This window comes from Apteryx mantelli, chromosome 12 (assembly GCF_036417845.1).
Source record: "Apteryx mantelli isolate bAptMan1 chromosome 12, bAptMan1.hap1, whole genome shotgun sequence".
Classification (NCBI taxonomy): domain Eukaryota; kingdom Metazoa; phylum Chordata; class Aves; order Apterygiformes; family Apterygidae; genus Apteryx; species Apteryx mantelli.
The window spans coordinates 11,142,489-11,165,115 of NC_089989.1; the positions used below are offsets into that span (position 1 = coordinate 11,142,489).

The window sequence follows — 22,627 nt, forward strand, 5'->3', positions numbered from 1 at the left end:
GCTTGAAAATTGGATATGACAAAATACAACTTTCACTCAGTCACATATGTCTAACTGCTTGCTCCTCTCCCTGGGTTGACATTAATGCTGTTTCTTGGTTATAAGCAAACCTTCCTTTTTCTATAGGTTTCTCTGCTGTACTCAAGCAAGTCAGCCTGCAGCAGAATAATGTCTGCCTGCAGTAGACAGATCATTTTCTACTGTAATAACATGCCAAAGATGTAAAGAGAGATCTAACTATGAGTATATAACCTCTTGGCTGCTCAACAGAACATTTCTAGAACATGCTGCTGGAATGGTAGGAAACTCAGATGGTCTCCCCTTTTCTCACCTGGCAGTCTATGTTTAGGCCCATCTATACAAGGTAACTTGGGCATTTGCTCAAAAGAAGATTGTGACAACCATGATTCAACAGAACTCACACCAGCTACTTACCTGTAACAACTCTTTGAATGTGCTGAACGAGGTAACCATGTCAAGCCGTTTCTGCAGACCTGGGGGACTTGGTGGGATATCTCCTACAGGAGGCAACAAAACCTGTGGGGAAATTGAATTCATCAGTTAGGTCAGGCAAAGGACTCTGGGGGAAATCACACTAGACTCCTGCCCTGCTTGCAAGAAGAGTAATTAGAAACGGCCTCACAGCATTATTCTGCACCAGCTTTAACTCTACGTCTATCAGCCAAAAGAAGAGGAACTCCCCTGCTGCTTTGGAGACAAACGCTTTAAACGTTAAAGGCTGCTGCACAGGAAACATCTGTCAGGACCTTGTGATAATCAAATGTATTTTTGCCATTATATCCCTTCCTAACTGTCTATATACATATTCCTCCTTGCTCCCACGACAGATGCCACAATGCAAGTGTGTTGCAATAACCACAACATTTCCCAATATCACATAAACCAACATACCTTACTGAGGACATGAATAATGCCATTGCTGGCAGGGATGTCACTGACCACTATACTTGCATTCTGAATGGTCAATACCTGCAAAAGTATCAGAAAAAGAGCATCAAAAATTGCCAAGCAGATGCAAAACAGATACACTGTTCATTCAAAGCTGCACATGATTAATCTGGGTACCATTTTAAAAAGTTTCATGAATTTCAGGGCATCAGTGTCCCATCTAGGCTCCCCACAGGGTACAGCAGCTCTTGAGCAGTTTAATTTGATATTGGTATGTATATATTACATAAGAAATCCTTACATCACTCTTGGTGTTTATCTGCCATCTAGTCTGTGGGTTGAGGGTGGGTAATTCTGGTCTCTTGTACTTTCTGAGCTCTTCGCCAGTGAAGACACCTTCGAGAAAGTGGGCCCTGAAGGGAACACATGCAGGTAAAGAACAGATTAGGGCACCATTTGTAATGAGAGGGAGATAAGACCGTAAAGCCCAACATTCATGCATCTCTCACATCAAGGAGCTAAGTATGTGGAGAAAACAACAGAGAGAGGGAATTCCTTGCCATGGTGGAGCCTATTTCTGGATGGCGCTTAGGGAAAATATCTCTCTGCAAATATATGACAAATAAATCCACTACCAATTGCCTGACCTCTGTTACGTTTCAACTGCTTAGTAAACTCTTTGCCTGCTAGATATTTAACTTTGCTTCTATTTTATCTTAAGATAACTCTTTATTGGGCTTGCATGAGCAATAAACGGGCTCATGGCTTTGTGTTACTATTGTTTGGCATAGTAAAGCAAAGGCAGGAGTCTCTTCGTACCTGACTAAAAATGGCAGCATATAAGGGGTCAACCAGGTATCTTTCTCAGCATTGCTCAAGTTTTTGATAGCTGCCTCTGATGGCACCAGGACAGTGACATTGGTTCCTGCTGGGATGCTGAAGAGAGATTTCTGTTGTCCAAAGCACAAAGATGAACAAATAAGACATGTCAGTGCCACATCTATACTGCAAAACATAACCAACAACTGTAGCTGCCATCCCACCCTTGCAGTCTCACAGAAAGGGTGTGCAAAAAAACAGTGTAAATTCAGCAGCACAGCCTGCTCTCCTGACACATGGAAGATACGTGCTGTTGGCAGTCAATGAATGCCACAGATGGTTTAGCCAAACAGCTGACGCCAAGCATGCACAAGGGAAAGTCTGCTGCTCCAAGCCTATTTCTGTATTTCAATTAATCTTCAAACCCATTCAGTCAAATTCATAAATCCTTTCTGAACCCTCAACATCAGTTTCGGGGCAGGGGCCAAGATTATTCCTAGCAAAAGCAGTGTATGCAGCAGGATAGGCAAGCTAAGGTTCGATTAGATGCTGTATTGCCACAGTGCGCTTCCACAGACTCGCTGCAGCCTGTGGAGTGCCTCTGCAATTACCACACTGGAAACAGAAAGCCAGTAAGAGGAAAAGAAACAAATATGTAGCCTAACTTCAGCATGCTCTTTTGAACAATAGCTATTATTATGCACCCCTTTTTCTTTTCCTTCTGTGCTACTTTATGACAACTAGGAGTTACAGATGATACAACCATGAAAATTAAGTGTAACACAGCCCCAGTTTCTTTCTGTGCCAGAAACAAGGCCCTCAAAATACACTCATAGCCCAATCTCCCAGTCTCCAGAGCTTTTCCACACACCTGCACAATAACAATTGAACCTTTGTTGTTGTTTTGCTTTTCTCTAATGGAAAGGATAAATGGGGATGCCCTTCCTCTAACAGCAGCATTCACAGCAACTTCACTTCTACAGAACTTACCTGTGCTGGCACCCATGGCTGTTCTTACCTTAACCCAGTCATAGAAGCCTGCGAAGTAGGAACTCCTGGCCAGCTCCTTGCAAATAGAAATGACAGAAGGGTTACCTCTGCTGAGCCCCTGGGGCTGCGGGGCAAGGACACCCAGGCTGGGGGAAAGGAGCCCTTTGCAATTTCAAATCCAGCAATAATTACAGACACCTTGTATCATGGGGAGGGTTGAGAACTCCTGAAATGAAACTCCAGACATTAAAAAAAAGAAATTCCCCAAATAAACAAACCCTTTTCAACTCTTCTGCAATTGCTCCTGTTTCCCAGGGAAGAAGCTGAGTCCACACTGGCCTCTGATGACAGAAAATGGGCTTGCTAGCTCTGACAGGAAAACCTTCCAAATAACAAAGGAGACATAGCTTATTGCACAGCACAGACAGGAGTGAAGCAGCTTAGAAATTATTGCCGATGGTTTCTACGAGACACTGGCGTTGGCATCAGTGCTTTCTCCTTGGTCTTGGGCAGACACACTCACACGTGCTGGCAGGCTGGCAATGGCAGAAGCTGTCAGCTCAGGTAACAGTGAAAAGGAAGGTGCAAGCAGACAGCACCGTAAGGCTGTTATCTGCAGCATCACTTGACAGGACCAAAGGGCAGATAATCTGCCAGAGTAGCTTCCCTTTGCCAGTTGCCACTGATTTACGGCTGTGCAGATGTGAAAGGGTCCTGTTTCAGACTCTGAGGCTACTCCACAAGAAGCTTTGCCCTCACTCACTGCCTCACTCGCAGTGACTAAGGTCAAACATTTGAAGCTGAATGACTTTGAGGGAAAGGTCGGGGCAGTAGTTTTCCCTGAGCCTATGGAAACACCCTCCAAAGTAAAAATGAAACACAACTGACAAAAAGAAAGCAGTTAACTGCTTCTTTCCAGGCCAGCTTGCCCGTCATGAACACCCGTTCCTCTCTGATCTCAAGAAGACCTCAGACATTTGCTCTTTACTCACTTTTAGAATGTCCCCATAGCAGGTCATGCCATCCCCCAGGTAGTCTTGAGGGCAAGTGCAGGACCTCTCCCCTCCTCCAAGGGGTTCACACATAGCCTGCCAATACAAGGAAAGGAGAGATTACAGATCAAACACAGGTTATGCAGTATTACACCTATCCAGGAATCGAATTCTGGCCTCCCTTGGCCTGGGCTAGAGGAATAACCACACAAGCACCTTCCTCCTGCTACAGCCACCTTTGAGGTGGTACTGAACTTACACCTTATGTAGCAAAGCCATCACCTCGTACATCGGTTGTGTAAATTTGCAAAAGGCAGAGGATCCTCCTGGGTAAATCAGAGACCAAACAGTTCTACACCTCAGTGGTGTGCCAGTAGGATGACGTAATGTAAATCCTTGCAGCGTTCTCAATGCCATGTCTGGAAAATCTCTGTCATGGAGCAGAGCAAGCTCCACTGCCACACCAACCTTGGGACAGCTCTTTAGCTACTCACCAAGTCATGGCAGCCACCATTGTCCAGGAGGCATGGGTTGATCGCATCGCAACTGTGGCCATCACCAGCATAACCCCTCTTGCACACACACTTGCTCTTCAAGAAAGAGAGACATTTCAGTTTTACAGACCTATTAGAGCATCCTCATTTGCTGGTTAAAATACACCCATCAGTGAAACACTGTGAAACAAACTACAGGAAGTTCTGTCTGAATCTAAGGAAAAATGTTTTTACTGTGAGGGTGACTAAACACTGGACCAGGTTGCCCAGAGAGGTTGTGGAGTCTCTATTCTTGGAGAATTCAAAAGCCATCTGGACATGGTCCTGGGCAGCCTGCTCTAGGTGACCCTGCTGGAGCAGGGGGTTGGACTAGATGAGGTCTAACAGTCCCTTCCAACCTCAACTGTCCTGTGATTCTGTGGATGGCGGAAAGAGAAGAGGAGCTAATTTCCAAGCTTCCTGCTTCTGAAATATCCAGGAGAGTACTTGCAACATCTTGCCTTACTCACCTCTGCTACAGATTTGGCACCTTTCCTCAGCCCGTTGTGCAATTTTCTGCCTCGCTCAGTGGGGAGAAATGGGCGTTACCTTGAAAGGCCATCTCTCCCACATACTCTCCTCCTGTCTCAAGATATATGTCTCCCAGCCCAGCTCCCTCCACTGACTATATGAACAGCTGCACATGCTTTTCTCTATATTTTATCACAGTCCAGAGATGAGCTACCCAATATTTGGGCTGTTTGAAGGCAGAACATACAGGATAGAGAAATCCAGGATACTGGATGGGCAGTATGGACCCATAGCCTCTGCCCTGGTGGCAGGCCCATAGCCTCCGCTCCAGCAGTGGCCTACGTCCAGTGGTTCAGGACAGCTGGCAGCCTGCTCTGGGAACTCACAGTGCTGCAGTCTGGGAAAAAGTGGGGCACAGGAACCAATGCCTTATACTGAGCCATGTCTTGAAATGTGGTCTCTTCCCTTTGCTGTACAAAAGTTTCAGAGTAGCGTAGCAGCTACAGACATGTCAGTGCATCTCAGCACATATTAGCACCCTTGCATGGGTTGAGCTGCTGTTTCTGTCAGACAGCAGACAAGCAAGCCTTACTGTGACAGGCCCAGTTTCTACCTTTAGCAATCCTAGGCCATTACAGAGCAGCTTAGGAAATGCAAGTCCAACATTAGACTGCTTAGCATGGACCATACCTGGCCAGGGCCAATATAAACACAGTTGGCGTTGATGTGACAGTCGCCTCTGCTCTCCAGCACACAGTTGTCTACAGCCACGCAGGCCTTCCCGTCCCCAGTCCAGCCCTTGTTACACTGGCAGATGGCAGTGCCGGGGCCTGTACTGGTACACAGAGCCTCCAGGAGAAGGGAGAGAAAAAGCATTACACTAAGCAGAAGGAGGGAGGGAGTGCAGTACAAATACAGCAACGAATCTCTTTCATCAGACTGGGGAGAGTTTCTGAATGGCCAACTCTGATTCCAGCATCAGGGGTGGGGGGTGGGAGCAGATTTTACAGAAAAGCCTTAGACAATTTCACAATAGAGATAAAGTGATTCTGAAAACATTTAGTGCTTTCAGAGAGGCAGATACTCGTATCTAAGATGGCTCAGAACACCCAGGGCATTCCTACTGTGCTGTAAAGCTCTCCCGTTACATTCAGAAGAAATATTCCCTGGAGAGGAGGAGCACAATCTTCTGCTTAGGCATGTGGGAAGGAAACCACTGATGGAGGCCGGCCTCTCCCAGAAATGACCTAGTTTGTTCCCAGTCCCATCCTATTCCCTTTTACATGGCCCAGTGTGTTTCTCTCACTGAGGGGGTCTAAATTATGATGAAGTCCAACTGTTTGACAGTCCATTTCATCCTAAAGCACCACAGTTCTTTACTAAGGATAATTACGTGGCATTGGTGGTTACCAAGAAACATAGGTCAGTGCTCACCGCTAAGCTACAGAGTGAATACAGCCACAGAGAAACTAACACACATTAGAAGAGCTTAAGAGGGAGATCAAAACAAAACAAAAAGTATTTGGACAGCTAATCTCTGTGGCTGTCAAAACATCAGCGCAAAACAGCCAAACCCTCCCCCAGGGTGTTACATTTTGGCACCAACCTAAATGACTGACATCCTCATGACGACTATGTTGAGGCAACTGTTATTCCACCTTGTCATACAGACAGGGAAAGCCAGGCACAAGACTAGCACAAAACAAATTTTTAACAGTCCTGAGAGTCCTGGATCCCTTCTCTAATCAATAGGTGCTGCTTCTCCAGGCTTCAACAGTCTAACCCACTTACGTTCTGTGAACAGCCTCCTCGTTCTGGCTGACTGCACAGGTCAATGGGCTGGCAGGAAAACCCATCCCCTTCATATCCATCCATGCAGATGCATCTTCAAAATAAGCACAAAAGAGATGCAGATGGACACATGAAGAACAGTAACAAGCCCACAGAAGCAGCACAGAGCAGCTCCTTCTGACACTCAGCAGAGTAGCAAAAAGGCAGCCTATGCCATTTCAAGCACAGCAAGTTTCTGACTTTGATTCCTAGCACAGCAGGCTGGTTGCATTACTCAGATGACCCTGTTCAACAAATACTCAGAGACATGTATACAATTACAGGGTTGGCAGCCTCACAGCTATTGTGTGACCCTACAATTACAAAGTGCTCACCTGAATTTGTATACCAGAAAGACTGACCTTGCTGTGTCATTGAGGCTGCAGACAGCGTTCTGGTGGCAGTACTGGGACAGCCCACTTGGGCCACAGTTCTTAGATGTCTTGTCACAGAATTTCCCTGTATAGCCCTCCTTACAGGACCAGGACTGACATACACCCCCACTGCCAGGCCTGTTGTCACAGACACCATGGACACAGCCACAATCTGTTAAGCACATGGAGTAAGATCAGTTACTACATCACGTCCAGAAATTGCCACAGTGATGGCATTGTGTAGATTCTCATCTTTCCTTCACAATCTCTTGTTTCACCAAATGACTATCACATTTGTTCTTGACAAAGGGACATCTACTGAGAGACATCCATTTTACCTCAAAACCTGGCCAGAGAACAGATCCTGCGACTGCCTGGGTCCATGTGTTTTATGGGCTCTAAGGACAGGCTCAAATTTAGGCCATGTAGCACAAGATCTTTGTCAACCAGGAAAGAAAAATGCTTTTTCTTTCCAAGCAGGAGAGATCTAAATCAAAATTCCACATCTAAATTTGGCCAGTGTTTCCAAGACCCACATCACCCCTGTCATATCAGCCACATTTTTTCCACTGATGTTTGAAAAGACACCCTGTGAGGACATTTCTGTCACTTCCTTCATGATATTGGTCTTGCCAGAAGGGAATCCAGGATACATGAACCTGCACTGTCCTTGCCCTACCTTTTCCTCTAGTCTCTCCATCAGAATTACCAACCTTCATCACAGTTCTCGCCATGCTTGTTTGGGTTTGAACAGATGTGGCAGGCTATTCCTTTGAAACCATCAAAGCACTGACAGTTGCCATTCCCTTGTATGCCATCACTGCACTGGAAGGAAAACAAAAAGAAAACAAAGTCATTGAAACTCAGGGAACAAAGGCAAAGCTGAGGCACTGATATCTTTCAAAGGCACTCTGACAGTTGCAGCAAAAAGCAGGACTTTGAAGAGTGGTGGTGGTAATACAAAACCCCATATAGCCAGAGCTGACCCCAAAAGCTATGAAATGGTTCACGTTAGAGCTCAAGAAAGAAAATACACTGATGAAGATGTGCTATTTTCCCTGGAACTTCTGCTGCCACCATCATGGGCTTAGCTCTGGAGTGCAAATGAGGAAATATACTTACCTATAACCACAGTCATTACCATAAATAAAAAATGACCCATACTGCTATTAAAGGACAGATAAGCTAACAACACTCTTTAACAACCCTGACTCATTGCAACGCACCAGGTTCTTTGACACCTACATTTCCCCGGCCATAGCAAGGACTGGAAAATCCCCCTGGGCATGGCATGCAGTCTGGACCAAAGAATCCTTTGCAGCATCCAAGTTTCTGAAACAAAAGCAAAATTGGTAAAGTGCCAAGTGACTTAGCAAGCATTGTCTGGAGTCTCCCTGCCCTCACAGATCTGAAATACTGGTCCTCCTCCCTGTGGCCATGGACTACACAGAAATGGACTGTCTCATTTGGCATTTGCATTTCTAGGAACTCCTGCACTTAAATTATTTTCCACCAATATCCCTATTTTTGCTCACAGCCAATTCTTTTTAGCATAAACCACTATCTTCTGCACTTTCTGTGACATTGTAGGAGTTCACTTGCTACTACTTTATCCTTGCTGAGGACTGTGTTCTTCTGGAGGGACTTTGCAGGGATGAATGCAGGCTTTGTCATGAATGACCAATGGAAGAAAAATCAGAAGACAAACATCCAGCTGGTATTTAATGAGACACCCACAAATCATATCATATGGTTGGCACTGTGACAGCTCAGGAGTTGCAGATGAATGTGAGATCTCTAAACTGGGACAAGAGCTACTTTCCCAAACCATCTGACAATGTTTAATAAACAGGATGTAATCACTTTAGAGCTTAAGGCACTTTCACTGTGCTCTGTTTCCTTTGGGAGACATGCTTAAAACAGGGCTCTCTCAGAGAAATGTGCCACAGTGAACACTGCACCATTTGTCATGTGGCTTCCTCCAGCTTGGCTGGTCACAACTGGCATATTTTATGCAGGTTTAACTGAGCTGCTTTCCAGCAACATTCACAGCCCCCTGTTTACCAAAGAGAGGACACATAGTCAATTCATGTGACAGTTCTGGGGACAGGCTTTCCCACAGGCCAGCTTTCCTCTTGCGCCCATCCAGCCTTCTCACAGCTCGGGGAGTCAGAATTTTCATTCAGTCATTTTCAATGAATAAAGAGAAGCCAGGCTGAGCTCAATTCAAAGGTAATGTGATCTTCCCTACTCTGCATCACACTCACCGTGACGGTTTGATTGCAGTACCTGGCGCACCCCTTCTTCAGGACATTCAGACCTTGTGGATCATGAATGTAGACACATTCTTTTGGGGAGAGTGTTGGTTCCTGTAGAAACAAAACAAGTCATCAGCACTGTAACCTTCCCCTCCACTCCTTTTGCTGCAGAGAGCAACTATGCCTATCTCTGAGCTGAGGAAGTTCACAAATAAGCCAAGGTGAATAAGATACCATTATGGCATGCCTATCATGAAAGAAAGCATATGGCAGCTTCTTCTTGCGTCCAGCAGTCCACAAATCAGAGACAAGGTGCTGCCCTTTTGTTCTAATAATAGTGCTTATGATAAGGAGAGAGAGTGAGCAAGGTGGTGGGGAGAGAGGGAGAAGAGATGAGGGAAGGGGCAGAAAAGAGAGAGGAAAGAGCAAGAGGAGGAGAGTGAGAGAGAAACTGAGAGGAAGAGAGAGAGAAGGAGGGGGAGAGAGAGTGAAAAGGAGGAGACAGGGAGAAGAGAGGGAGAGATGGGGAGGTGGGGAGAGAGGGAGGAAGGAAGGGAGAGTGAGATGGAGTAAGAGGGAGAGGAAGAGAGGGGAGAAGTGCAAGTAATTTCCAGGATAATGTCCAGTGACCTGTTGCAGAGTTTTACATCAGCAGAATTGGGCCTGAGATGATTCTGGCCTCAATCAGAGAGGAAAATGAGTGACTGGTGATTTTGCAGAGCTCCATTTGCACACATTCATGCTAAGACAACATGGGCATGTCCTCCTGAAAATCAAATCCCTCAGAAGACACTCAACAGTTAACAGTGATGAACACCTCTCTGGCTTTCACTTCTCTCACAAACGATGATTTGGGCCTGGCCTTCATATTGGGATTTCTTAGAAATTGCTGTTCTGCTAAATTTGTGATAACTCAAGCACCAGCCCCCAGCCTCCTCCTCCTTATTCCACCTTCAGCCAGTTCTGCTCATCTTTGAATCAACAGCCAGCACAGGCCAAAACCAAATTGTTTCTCACACTCTACAGGGCAGAAAGCTTGCTGCCATACTGTCTCTGATCATGCAATAGGCACAGGCAGCACTGGATGGTATAAGTGTGGTCAGACTTGGTTCTGGCAGGTTGGAGGAGCTGGAAGACTCAGTGTGCATGTAGGAAAGCTCCGCCTGGGGCAGAGCAGAGGTGCTAAAAGCTGCAACTCTACCATTTTATTTAGCGCATAGACTGTCTCACAGCTCTCTCCATTGATTCAACAGACTTCAGACTAAGAAATAGCACAGAGCAGTTATGAGGTGACAGAGGCATGGATCTGTGAGGAGTGAGTATCCTCTAATAAGCCACGTCGCTTCTCTCTATTGGTTGTCTTTCCTACTCTCCACTTGTTTGAAAGTGGCTTGGGTCAGGGACTGTCTATCACAATGTGTCTGTGTGTCATCATGCAAAGAAGAAATTAAGAAAATAACCACAAATATTTACCATTTCTGTGCTGTTAGGTGGGCAAACACTGTTGTTAAGGGCCTCACAATCCACACAAGAGCCCTGTTAAGAAAACAAGAGAGGAAAATGTAATCTTCTCAAAGGCACCCACTCCCCATGCCAAGAACACTACAGAGCTACTGCTCCCACAATATATACCCAAAACATAATGACATGTATCAAAAACATTTCTAAAAGGGAATTTGCAGGCTCTGAAATGGGGTAAATTTTTCACTTAAACAAAATGGCCCCTTTGTCTCAAGGAGATGCTTGTACCTGACTGCAAGATGGGATCTATTCTGTGAATCTATCAGCCACTAGATATGTGGCTATGCTGGAAAACATAGGGCGTTCTCTTTGAGCATTCACGCAGCAGGCCTTACTAAATCAGGAAGTTGTGCGGACCCTCTTCCCTCTTTGGATCATTTGTGTGGTCCCAAATTGGAAATCTCTTGCTTATTCAAAGCCTCATGTTCTTTCCTCAGTAACCTACCAGTGGGCAAATTGCAGAACAAGGACCTAGAATAAGGTATACAGAACTGTTCAGGGGAGAATACCACACCATAATTTGTAACTGCTAACTACTGAATGACTGTCTGCTGTCCAGACTAATAGGAGACTGATGTTGACAGTGATGGGACGGAAGCATTGCCAGCTGCATTAGTAACTACGGCGTGAAGAAGACCACACAAGGCCTTATGAAAAGGCAAACCTCTTTCTGAATCAAAGGTAACATGGAACCAGGCAGAGAACAACTACCTATAAGGAGGCAGCTGACTTGCCAAAAAGCAGTGCAAAGTGCTAGCAGAAGCTCATGGCTCATGGTGCTGATACTAGCTAACTTCACATTAGGGGACATGTTAGGGAAAACACATTTCCTAAATGTAACTTATATGGACTGCTCTCATCCTTCCAGGAGTGTGTGAGGCCTACAGCAAACACTAGCATGAGAATGGGAGAAGTTGACTTACTGTCACAATTTTATGCTGTTCTTCATTGCATCTGTGAGGCAAAATGGGGACTATTGAAGGAGGGATGAAGATGCCATCCAAGGTATGAATGATACCATTTGATGCCACGATGTTTCTCATGTTTATGGGGATCCCCGATTCATCCATCAGAATTCTTCCCTGGTGCAGAAACACAAATAATTTACCTGCTTTTTACCCTGTTAGACAGTACCAACTACATAAAACCAATGCAGGAGACAGATAGTACCCACCACCAAGTGCAGCCACATAAAACAGTCAAGCCCCTTAGTGGAGTCACAGATGGGATAAGAAGCAAAAATAATTCCATGACTTTAAATGAGTCTAGTTTATTAAGCAGAGGAGGAAGCAGAGCTGGACCAAAAGTACAGCATTCAGAATCACAGCCACACTTTCTCCTAGCACAAGGTGTTTGCCCAAAAGGGTTTTGATTCATACTTACATCTGTGCTGATGTTGATGGTAAGTATCTGGTTAGCCATAGTAACAATGTATGGCATCATTATCAGTTTCTCCACAGTCACCTGAAATAAAAACATGAGGGGATAGTACCAAGAAAAAGTGGGCCCATTTCAGTACAGGTTATAGAATCCTTTCAGGATTTCCCCCCCTCAGAAGAAAAAACTTTAAAAGGGGATATCATTTACATTTCATGAAACATCTCCAATGTGCACAACGGGTCAGAGAGAAATCCAGGGCTTTGTGGGAACTGTTTGCAATAGCACAAACACAGCAGTGCCTGCAGCAGCCGCCTCAGTATTCGTTCCTTGTGAAAGTTGCAGTCCAATACAACTGAAATTGAGTCTTTGTCCTTACTAATACAGCTGCAAGCAGGGTCAGACTAGCAAGGGAATTCTCCAGAACATATTTAATAAATAAGTAAAACTGAGCCAGAAACATAATGGATAATTTATTTTGACTTAATAAACTTATTTCTAAAGGCAGAAGAAATGTAAACTGCAGCTACTGTATGGAGAAACTTAAATATAAGTTTTTGACAGGAGAGAAGTTCTAAGAACTGAATCAATTGTGTTTTGGTTTTTTTTATGTCCAACAGGTTGTTAAAATAAGTAGCTCAGCTTGTTACTGTGTTGTTATTCATCAATTGCAAGAAAAAATACGTTTTGCTGTTTTGTCAATGTGCTGCTCATTTTCTCAGTTGGAATTAGGAAAACCATAAGGATTGACATTTGCTTCTCAGTAAAGAATGAGAATATATTGATATTTTTTAATGAAGGACATGCCATTGTACCATAATGGTTGAGTAATCACTTATCTTTCCACAGGTTTTGTGTATAATTTTAAACATTTATTTATTATATAAGGGAAAATGTCTTGTTGAAGCACCGTATTAATTTTATTTATGCTGACATTATATTATACAGCAATATTGGTACAAGAATGGCAGAACCAGGTCAGATCACAGGATCACAGGGACCAGTTCTCAGTCTCTAACTTTAGCCACTGGTGGAGCCCTAGGAGAGACGAAAAGGAGCAGGGGAGTTTGGACCAATTCTTCACTTAGATGTAACTTTTGTGCTGCTGCTATTAGGGAAACTGTGGGCTGGAAGGTTCATAGTTAAGATATACTCTCCTAATTAACAGTTTAACAAATGAATGCAATAAAAAGAGAGCATTTGCCTGCAGCAAATTCTGTAGACAATGTCTTCATTGTAAAGACCATGTGAATAAGGAGCACGATCACCCCCAGGAAACTCAGAGCTTTGGATGAAAGTGCACAAGCTTTCCCTTTTGGCAACTACTTCCATGCTAAATGCTTTGCCTCATCAGACCCTGGATCACATCTCTACACCCCCAGGGAAAGCTCAAGAAGTAGCAGCTGAAGTCATCGATACTCCAGCCTCTGTGCCAAACAGCGTCGTTGTTTATATGTTGGCCCAAAGGACCCCAATTATCTAAAATTAGAGCTGCTTGTCTTACCGCTGCTGAAGTGTAGATATGATGTTTCACAAGTTCCTGAAGTTTATTTATGCCCTAAGGAAAGAAGAGAACATAATAATTAGACACCTCTTCAATGCTCAGGAGTAAGAAGAGACAACTACATTTTCTTTTAACCAACTACTGACATTGCCAATGTACCGTAATAGTAACTTCATTTGGAGAATAAGTTCCTTCATTTCCCCCTACCCAAAAGCAAAAAAAGGCCAAAAATCAGAATAAACAATCTGACCAAATGTATTTCTCCTGGCTGCTTCCATCTGCATTCATTTCTCTCCCAAAGTCTTACACAAACAGAGACATGGTTTAGCCAGCTCCAGGTAGAATGCTTTCAGCAGTATCAGATATATTGCACAAGCTATTCCAGCAAAACCTAGTACAACACACTTGATTTAAGACTTCTTAAATTATTATGAGCTCTCACCTCTGTGAAAAGATAAATGAGCCTTCCATCTCTCAACCTGTCCACACCATCATTGCTGGGTACAAATACAGTGAAGGGGCCTGGTCCATCCAGTATTGCAGGCAGGCCACAGTTCTGCAAAAATTAAACAGCAAAGCAATAAAACATTTCATCATGGATCTAGCACAAGTCAGTGAGGGGGATCTATCAGAAAGGGAGAGGAAACTTGAGGCAACCCACTGGAGACACAACTATTGAAAAGCAAATGCACACAGGAGGCAACTGGACACAACATAACAGAGACATAAATGCTATAAAAACGTAGCTTGGACAAGGAAGCCATTGGTGTGAATGGAGCTAATGTGCACAGGGGAGCACTGGACTAAAGCTCCCTTGTGTACATATACAGAGACTAAAACTGTATCTTTCTGCCCCAGGAGAAGAAAAAAAGAATCAGGTCTAGCATCACAATTGCACTTAGTGAATTTTGCAGACAACTGATAGCCATACAACTGAAATACAACACTAGAGCAGAGCCAGATGACTCTGGTGAAAATAAAAGGAAAATCTGTCTCCAGTAAAAATATCAACTAAATCAACCCGAGGCTGCAGTCTCAATGGATTATAACCTGAGGATTGCTTTTGTTTAGAGGTCTACACCAAACCAACAGGTAGCTTCAATCTAGCTTGGTATAGACAGGCATGTTCAGAAATGAGGCATTCCCTCTTTGTCCTGACACAGAGGTCAAGAACCAAATGTGCTTTGGAGCAAAGCTCTGTGCCAGGTGAGAGGTGAAGGGGGGAGAACAAGAGGGGAAAGAGACCTGCATGCTTGGTGCTCATGCCAGAACCGCTATAGGTGCTGGAACTCAGATCTTTCCTGTCCATTACATTTGCTAATAAAATACAGAAAATAAGAAGCGGTGACTCAGAAAAAAGCACCCATAAAGAAAACCAAACCACTGAAATGCATTTAAATGTTACTAAAAATTCCCATAAAAACAGTAGTCAGCTTTGGAATAGCAGCAGTATGGCACCTTCCTGGGGCAAACAAAGATGCTTACCTCTAGTATAGTTTCAAATCGACTGAAGATCTCCATTGAAGCAAGGATCTCACCAATGGTTTTCTGCAAGAAGATACAAAGAGGAAAAAAATGGCTGGGTCTGAAGCAAGGTCTGAGCACAAACTGGAATGCTTTTGTCTAGGTGATGTTCATGGATTGCCCACTAAAGATCTACAGGAGGCCATCAGTCTCTGAACATTCAAAACCACTGTCTTGGTCAGTTGACCTAGCAAGGACTGAACCTGCAGTAGCTTAGGCATGAGCTCATTCCCATGCACAGCAAACCAAATTTTCTAAGGCATCATGCACTTGAGCACCTTTCTGTGTTCTTAATACCTTCTGCATATTAAATTAAATGAAGAGGCAATCACTCATCATCATTAAAACCAGAGACATACTACTTGCAGCCATATACAAATCAGCTCTGGGCTTGTCATCTCAAACCCACTCCACGCTTTGAAGACAAGAGTTTATTCTGCCACCTGCAGATGAGTCCCAGTGCTGAGAAAACACAATCTGGATGCATACACCTGAGAACATGGAGGAAACTGGTGCTTTCCTTTTTGCCAGGTTGCCTATTAGGATTTTTGTTCCACTAAAGGAGCAACAGGTGCTCTTTAGATATGCAACACTGGAAGCACAGAAGGACAAAGGTAACAAGATGAGTGACCTTCCAAGCACCAGAGCTAGTGAAGGGATGCTTGCCATCTGACCTTCATTTGCAGAAATCTGCATGTTTTTTGGCAGAAAGTGCTTCTTGCAGAACATGCGGAGGTGCAAAACATTTCCAGCGAACACTGATACTAAGGGATTTGCTGCCAAAAATAGCTTGTGTGATCACTAGCCTTCATTGCAAAGCCAGTGTCACAAGGAAAAAGAAATGTCTGAAGGGGTCCAGAGAAAGACAAAATCTTCAGGGAGCACTCTCGGGTGCCCTGCCATCCCAGAGTAAACTGCCTCTCTCTGGCTCAATGGCATAAAGCACGAGTTGGCACAAGGCTAGCTCAGATCCCCACAGACAGTCTTCATTGCAGTTGGATTATGACAGCTGCTACCAGTACCCTGCTCACATCCTGCCCCTAAAACAGCTCCTGGCAAACCCAAATCCTTGTCCCTCCCACCCTGACAGCATCCCTCCTGCATTCTCTTCCAGTCACCCCACTCACCTCCTACTCCTCTTACAAGACAGTGGATAAAAAATACCTTGATTGCGGGACACAAAAAACATATGAAGTTGCTTTAAAAGTTTGTGTCCACGAACACATTTTGAACATGCATATCAGCAGTGCTGTGACAGCCAGTGTTGTACTGTGTACCAAAAATTTGCAGGAGCTGGTGGAGGAAAGACTGCTGGGCTAGCCTTGTGATCAGAATAGCTACCAACTCTTCCCAGCAGTTACCTAAGCCCCAGTTTTCCCACTGGACCTCAGACACACCTTTTTGGAAAACATCCGCTTTAAATCCTCACACGTGTCATAAGACTGAGAGCATCTTAAGTGACAACAGTCTTAAACATCACTGACAGGCACAATCAAACCCATATGAAGATCCAGGACTTACACAGTGCATACACCATGATCAGGGCACTTGAAATCAAGAGCTACTAATACTCGGCACATTGTTCCAGCTGTTTTTTAAACACACAAAATACAACCATAACACTACACAACCCTACTGTTTTTATAGTCTAATTACAATGGTGCAAAGTAAGTGCAGATTATTACCAAAATCCTACCAAATCCAAGAGCACGTGCCATTCTATGTGTAATTTTTTGCAAGAAGGTAATTAGGTAATAGGGCTGTTCTTTGCATATGGAAACAAAATAAAAATGCTCAGGCAGAGCCATGTGATAGCTATAGCAAAAATACTTCTAACAAAGAAAAGCGCTTAGCAGAGGCAGAGACTGAACTGAAAACTCTCAAATCCTTGCGCAGTGTCTTAAATTCAAGACATAACTTCAAAACACAAAAATCTGCAGTGATTATTTGTCCTCATTTTACATCTTTTTAACACAAAGACGACCTTTCTGAGTATAATTTCAAAATGCAATAGAGACCAATGAAAGAAAATCTTAATTTGAATTTTACACGAAAAATGCTTTTTCGTTATTTATGCTATTACTCTCTTGTAAAATAAAGCTGAAAAAAGAGCTCATTTGACATGAAGGGTGTGATCTTACTCAAAAAGTAGAACTTTCTACTTATCCAAGCACTGTAAAAGCATCACTACACAAGGTCTGTATCTAGCTTGTGTAGTGCTATTAGCTACTTTTAATGATATGATGACATAACAGTGCCTAACAGGCCTTAACAGGAGCGGAAATAAAATAAATAGCCTTTTTTCTTAAAAAGAACAAGCTTCACTGATTTAAGAAGTTCAACCATTGAAACAGATTTTTTAAAGTGCTTATTCTATTATTCCATAACATAGAAGAAATAAAAATGTCTGTGTACCTGTGGGTTTCCAGTGTTGTCAACATTGGTTTTTCTCCTTACAGTGTTAACAATATGTATAATACCATTGGCTGCTGGTATGTTCGACTGCAAAACATTGTACAGTTCCCCTGGCAGGTCTTGATATCGAAATGATTTGCTGTTTGTCTGGATAATAATACAAGGTTATTTTCCTGTGGTAAATATATCCATGGTATCACAATATATCTACAAACCAAGGCTCCATTCAGTGTGCTCCACCTATAGATCATCAAGGTAAAGACACAGCTGGAGTTGCTGCGGAAAAAGTAAATTTAAAGGGTGACCTCAGGGTGTACAACAGACATCCCACCTCCGTTCAAGTTTGAATAATGTTTGGATCCTAGGGTACTTTTAAGTCTTATTACAGAAAGAAGATTCAATCCAGAACAGTCAGCTCTAGAACTAGGTTTGCCCGAGTGTGAATAATGCTTGGTCCCAGCTCTGGATCACAAAAACGTGCATTCACCATCGACAAACTGCAGCCTCAATCTGCCAAATGCAAGGAGAGAGGCACACTGCTTCCTGGGTGCCAGAGTACATAATTTAGAGGCAATTCTGGAACTACAGCTTTGACCGCTGCTTTTATTAGCTCACAATGCTGACAAGAAGTCTTCCTAACAAAGCCAAAAGTCAGGCTCCCTGAATTATACAGTACTGTAGCTGATATCTGGTCCTTCTACATTGTATACAACCATACACTGAAGCTAAGTGTAATGTAAGCATACCAAGTGTAACCTATAAACTAAGCATCAAGGTACTTGGTGCTCTAGCAAACCCAAATCTCTAATCCAAATCCAGGCAAACACAGCCTGCCTGTGCTTTTCATTTTACCACATGCATTTCTTGAATTATCCCTCTCTGCTCTGAACTCCAGCTCACATCACTAAGGACTCTGGCTGAAACAAAGGAAGGGGAGGGTAGACTTCCCAGATCAAAAGACTCCTGAGTAAACAAACAGGAAAGGAATTTAAAAAGGGCCTGACAAGCCCAGTTCAGATTCCTTGACTCCAAATAGCACTTTGTCCTTTTGATGCATGCAGGGCGCACGTATTACAACCTAGACCTCAAGGCCAAGGCTGGATCCTCAGAAAGGAAACATACGGCTCTCCCCTGGCCATCTGTGAGCATGCATGCAGGAAAAGTGCAGGATGGAGAGAGAATAGTAGATGCTGGAAAACATGAGTCAACTGAAAAAGGAAAAGCGGAAAAACAATCTTCCATATCAGAACAGAATGATGAAAAACTCTTTGCTAGGATGATCATGAAAAATAAAATAGAATGAGGAGAAAAGTGCAACCGGAGGAGAAAATGTTCAGCACATAGCTGTTTCCAAGCATACGATCTCCAAGAAGCATTCAGTCCAAAGGGAGACTTGCTGCCTCTCCCACTCCAGCCACATGGATGCTGCAGTTGCTAAGAGTGCAGGGAAAAGGTCTCTTCTCCTGAATACATATACAAGCTCAGGAAAGACCATTCCCAAGCTTAGGAGTCAGATTCTGGCTAACTGTCTGTCTGCAGGATGGGAAAAGCAGTTGCCTGGAGTGTCTGGCCTTATATCACGTTGCTTTGGATCCCACAAAGCAGCTTACTGAGAGGCAATAACATCTCTAGTCTGTGTAATGAACTGATGAAAGAGCAACTTCTGGAGCTGTGAACACATGGAATCTGGAAATGACTTCAACCCTCAATATAGCCTGTTGCTTGGAAAGCATCAACATGACTTTACAGCCTTTTCTTCCCACCTACCTTTTTCCTTTGCCCCATGACTACCAGGACACATATCATAGAGTGTGTCTCTGGCAGCACTCCCCACAACTGACCTTGGAACCTACTGCACCACAGATGCAGCGAGACCAACATCTGTCTCAGATGTGCTCTGTAATAACAAGACTTTATCTTAAATATTACACTTAGCTTCTCAGAACTGAGGAAATGTAAACAACTTAAGAGCAGTGAAAAACAGTTCAATGTCATCTCTGTGTACCACAAGGGGATACCACAAGGGGATGGCAAGAACCAAGAAGCAGAGAAGTCACTTGGATTATTTAAAACTAGACACAGCACTGTAGAATATGTAGCAAGAGAAGAACAGTTTTGCACTGAAAAGGAGATAGACTATAATCTTATAAATCTGCTACATTTCTAGTTCCTACAACTTTATGATTCTCTTAAAGAAGTGGAAATGAAATCCTGTTCTGATCACAGGCAGGCTAATTAGAGAAAAAGGTTTCCTGGTTAAGAAAGTGCACCAAGAAAACTGTGCTGGAGCCCCAGTCAGCCCTACATGAAAGCAGCGATCCAGGACTTCAGTTTAGTTTTGGGGATCCTTTACCTGGCTACTGAATGTCAGCTGGTGTCCAGACAAGGTCCACAGAATCTTGTTTTTTATCAGGTCTTCTATCAAATGTAGACCAGGAACAATGTGTATTCTGCATAAATGCCCTGCAACGGTATCCTTTGGGGAGTAAAGACCAAATAAAGATGATAAATGGCATGCTCTTTAAAAAACTCACTTACTAAAAGAGCCATAACTGTACCTCTTTCCCAGCTAACACACACACACAGAAATTCTCAGCATATATGCTCGACCTTCTCTCTTCACTTTTGGTTCACAGGAGGACCACCGTACCAAATCTTTTGCTTCTGTTTGTGTGAACACACACAAACACAGGGAAACTGATTCACCCGTAAGTGACTTCAGAGGGATCCTCTACAGCGAAACCTATTATATTTGGACAATTTTAAAACTATTCCTGCATGCCCCAGATTACAAAACTCGCATAAGTCCTCACAGACAGTCTTTGATTGTGTTGGACCATGCAGGCGGTCTGAGATGCTGAATTTATATTTGGTTTCTTCCTTTCTTTTCTGGGCTTTCCATCACTGGCATTTTTTAAGACAATCATCTATTAATACTGATTTAGATAGAACTGATCCTTCCTTGGGGTTACAGGTGGAATAGACAACTTGGGTGCTTCCTGGTCTATTTTCTGTGATTATAGTAGTTACCACTGTGACCTAGGCACAGTGGTCTTACTCATTGTAGTGGAAACCTCTGCTCAAAAAAGGTATTAGGAGATGGCTAATTCCCTGGCATTTTCAGCCAGGAGTTGCTCCATAGACTGTACGTGAGTTACTGCTGCTGCATAGACAGCTTTGTTATCAAGTACCAGGAGGAATGACATTTCTAATACAGCTGGAAATGCAATATTCAAAGGGGGTTAGTTTGAATGGGTTATTTTTAAGACATTTCCCTTCTCATATCTGTGTGCTAGCTGAAAGCTAACTTCCATTGGAAACACAACAGAAATCTTGCCTGGCATGCAATTAAAATCCCTGCTGGATGAGCTGCATTTGTAGCTAACATATGCTGATTTTGGGCTCTGTCATGGCAAAACGGCTTATGTATATTCTTATCTTAATGATGGATGGCCGGGTTGTGGGCTTGGCTATGAAAAAACTACCACAAATGAACACAGCTTAATTAAAAAATAAATAAAATGGTAGTATCACCTGTAGGATGTACTTGTTGATGCCCAGAACTCCTAAACTCTTATCTCAGCTTCAATAGCAGTTTTCTCTAGCCCTGTCATCCTTGCTGACCCCATTAGTAAAACAAGCTCTTCCCAAGAAGTCAACACCATACATGTATCTGGGGCCCTAACAAGGAATGGCCAAAATCCAATGCTTGGATGCAGATCTCAACCTCTTTTCACAATTCAGGAGATTTGTGTGCAGAGCTTTGGACTGACCTCTTGTAAAGATCAGAAGCATTTATAAAATTCACATAGAGGCTAGTAGTCTTAATCCCCCACGAAGTTCAGATCCTACATTTTTGCTCAAGATTCAGTGTAGCTTAATTAAGGGATCAGGAGTCATTCATAATTTTGCAGAGAGTGACTTCTAAACATGCCCAGCAACAGAAGTCAATAGGAGAAGAATTTGACTACTGCTGCACGCTTTTGAAAATCCCACCCTGAAGCAGTGAAAGCCACCTAAAGTTTTGAGAATAGTCCCACACAGGAGGTAGGAGCTTTAAATGAAGGATGGCCAGAAGAACTTAAACTTTCTGAGGTTATATTCCCTGACATGAAAAACAAACAAACTCCACAAATATTGAAGGGAGAGATAGAGGTTTTCAAAATAATGCCAGGGAAGTAATATCCTCTATGACACTGCAACTTAACCAGACAATGAACAGTCTTCCCAAGAGATTGCTTGTGTAAGTACTGCCTTCCTAAATTTCTCTCTCAGTTGTCAGTTAGTTTCTATAGGCTGCAGAAGCCAGGCAGGAAGAAATCCTAAGGTAGTAAAAACTTGCTAAAAGCAAGAAAACTTACGTTAAATTCCATTTTATCGTGAATCGGAAGGGATGGTACAAAGACTGTGAAAGGCCCATATTTGGTCAGCAACACTGAACAACCAGAAGCTGTAAAAACAGTGGCAACATAAAGTAGTTACTTGGCATATGGCTTAACTCCAGCAATGATTATTCTTCTGGTTAACAATACAATCCGGTCTACCTGTCTTCAGCCTGATGCAAGTGACTAGTGTACCTTTGCAAGGAACTGGAGGGACTTTGGGATTACTAAGGTATCACAGCTCACCTTGGTGGCTATTAGTTTTAAGTGCTTACCCACCAGATTGTTGAAGGATTGCTGGTGACTTTGGGGCACTTTGGATCAGTGCTGAAGTTTGCAGAATACTCACAATAATTTAATTCCCATATTCTTACTACTTTATTCTTATGCCCTCAGTCTTGCTCTTGAGACAACTCATTTCTGGTTGTCATTAGGATTAACTGAGACTAAATGCTTGTTGAGAAGCTGCTCTGAACCCACAATAGTCAGCCTTCACTCTGTCATCAATGGCCCATCAACAAAGTCCACATCAGCAAAGGCTGTTAGATATTAAGTTCCACTACACACTAATTAGCAACCCAGATACCTTTGGGCAGTTGCTGATAGCACAAATGACTATGAAAAATGTACAAAAAATGAGTGTTGGTAACACTGGTATGTAGAGGGAAGAGGGATATTCATAAATGCTAATCTGAGTTTTAGGCCTCATCTCTCTATTTCCCTGCCAA

At 43.3% G+C, this 22,627-nt stretch overlaps 1 protein-coding gene across 1 annotated transcript in view; it reads right to left on the minus strand.

The window, feature by feature from the left end:
- Positions 1-22,627, minus strand: part of STAB1 (stabilin 1) — a 67,732-nt gene that overhangs the window by 28,203 nt on the left and 16,902 nt on the right. Inside the window, exons 11-32 of the mRNA XM_067303190.1 lie at positions 21,879-21,967; positions 19,871-19,993; positions 17,518-17,664; positions 15,064-15,126; positions 14,021-14,134; positions 13,579-13,632; positions 12,081-12,161; positions 11,621-11,779; positions 10,650-10,712; positions 9,186-9,287; positions 8,164-8,250; positions 7,632-7,743; positions 6,907-7,090; positions 6,506-6,599; positions 5,405-5,563; positions 4,205-4,300; positions 3,711-3,806; positions 2,747-2,794; positions 1,729-1,859; positions 1,211-1,322; positions 913-990; positions 436-537 (exon numbers count right to left, since the gene is read on the minus strand). Coding sequence (XP_067159291.1) covers positions 436-537; positions 913-990; positions 1,211-1,322; positions 1,729-1,859; positions 2,747-2,794; positions 3,711-3,806; positions 4,205-4,300; positions 5,405-5,563; positions 6,506-6,599; positions 6,907-7,090; positions 7,632-7,743; positions 8,164-8,250; positions 9,186-9,287; positions 10,650-10,712; positions 11,621-11,779; positions 12,081-12,161; positions 13,579-13,632; positions 14,021-14,134; positions 15,064-15,126; positions 17,518-17,664; positions 19,871-19,993; positions 21,879-21,967 — 2,294 coding nt within the window. The remainder of the gene's footprint in view (positions 1-435; positions 538-912; positions 991-1,210; positions 1,323-1,728; positions 1,860-2,746; positions 2,795-3,710; positions 3,807-4,204; positions 4,301-5,404; positions 5,564-6,505; positions 6,600-6,906; positions 7,091-7,631; positions 7,744-8,163; positions 8,251-9,185; positions 9,288-10,649; positions 10,713-11,620; positions 11,780-12,080; positions 12,162-13,578; positions 13,633-14,020; positions 14,135-15,063; positions 15,127-17,517; positions 17,665-19,870; positions 19,994-21,878; positions 21,968-22,627) is intronic.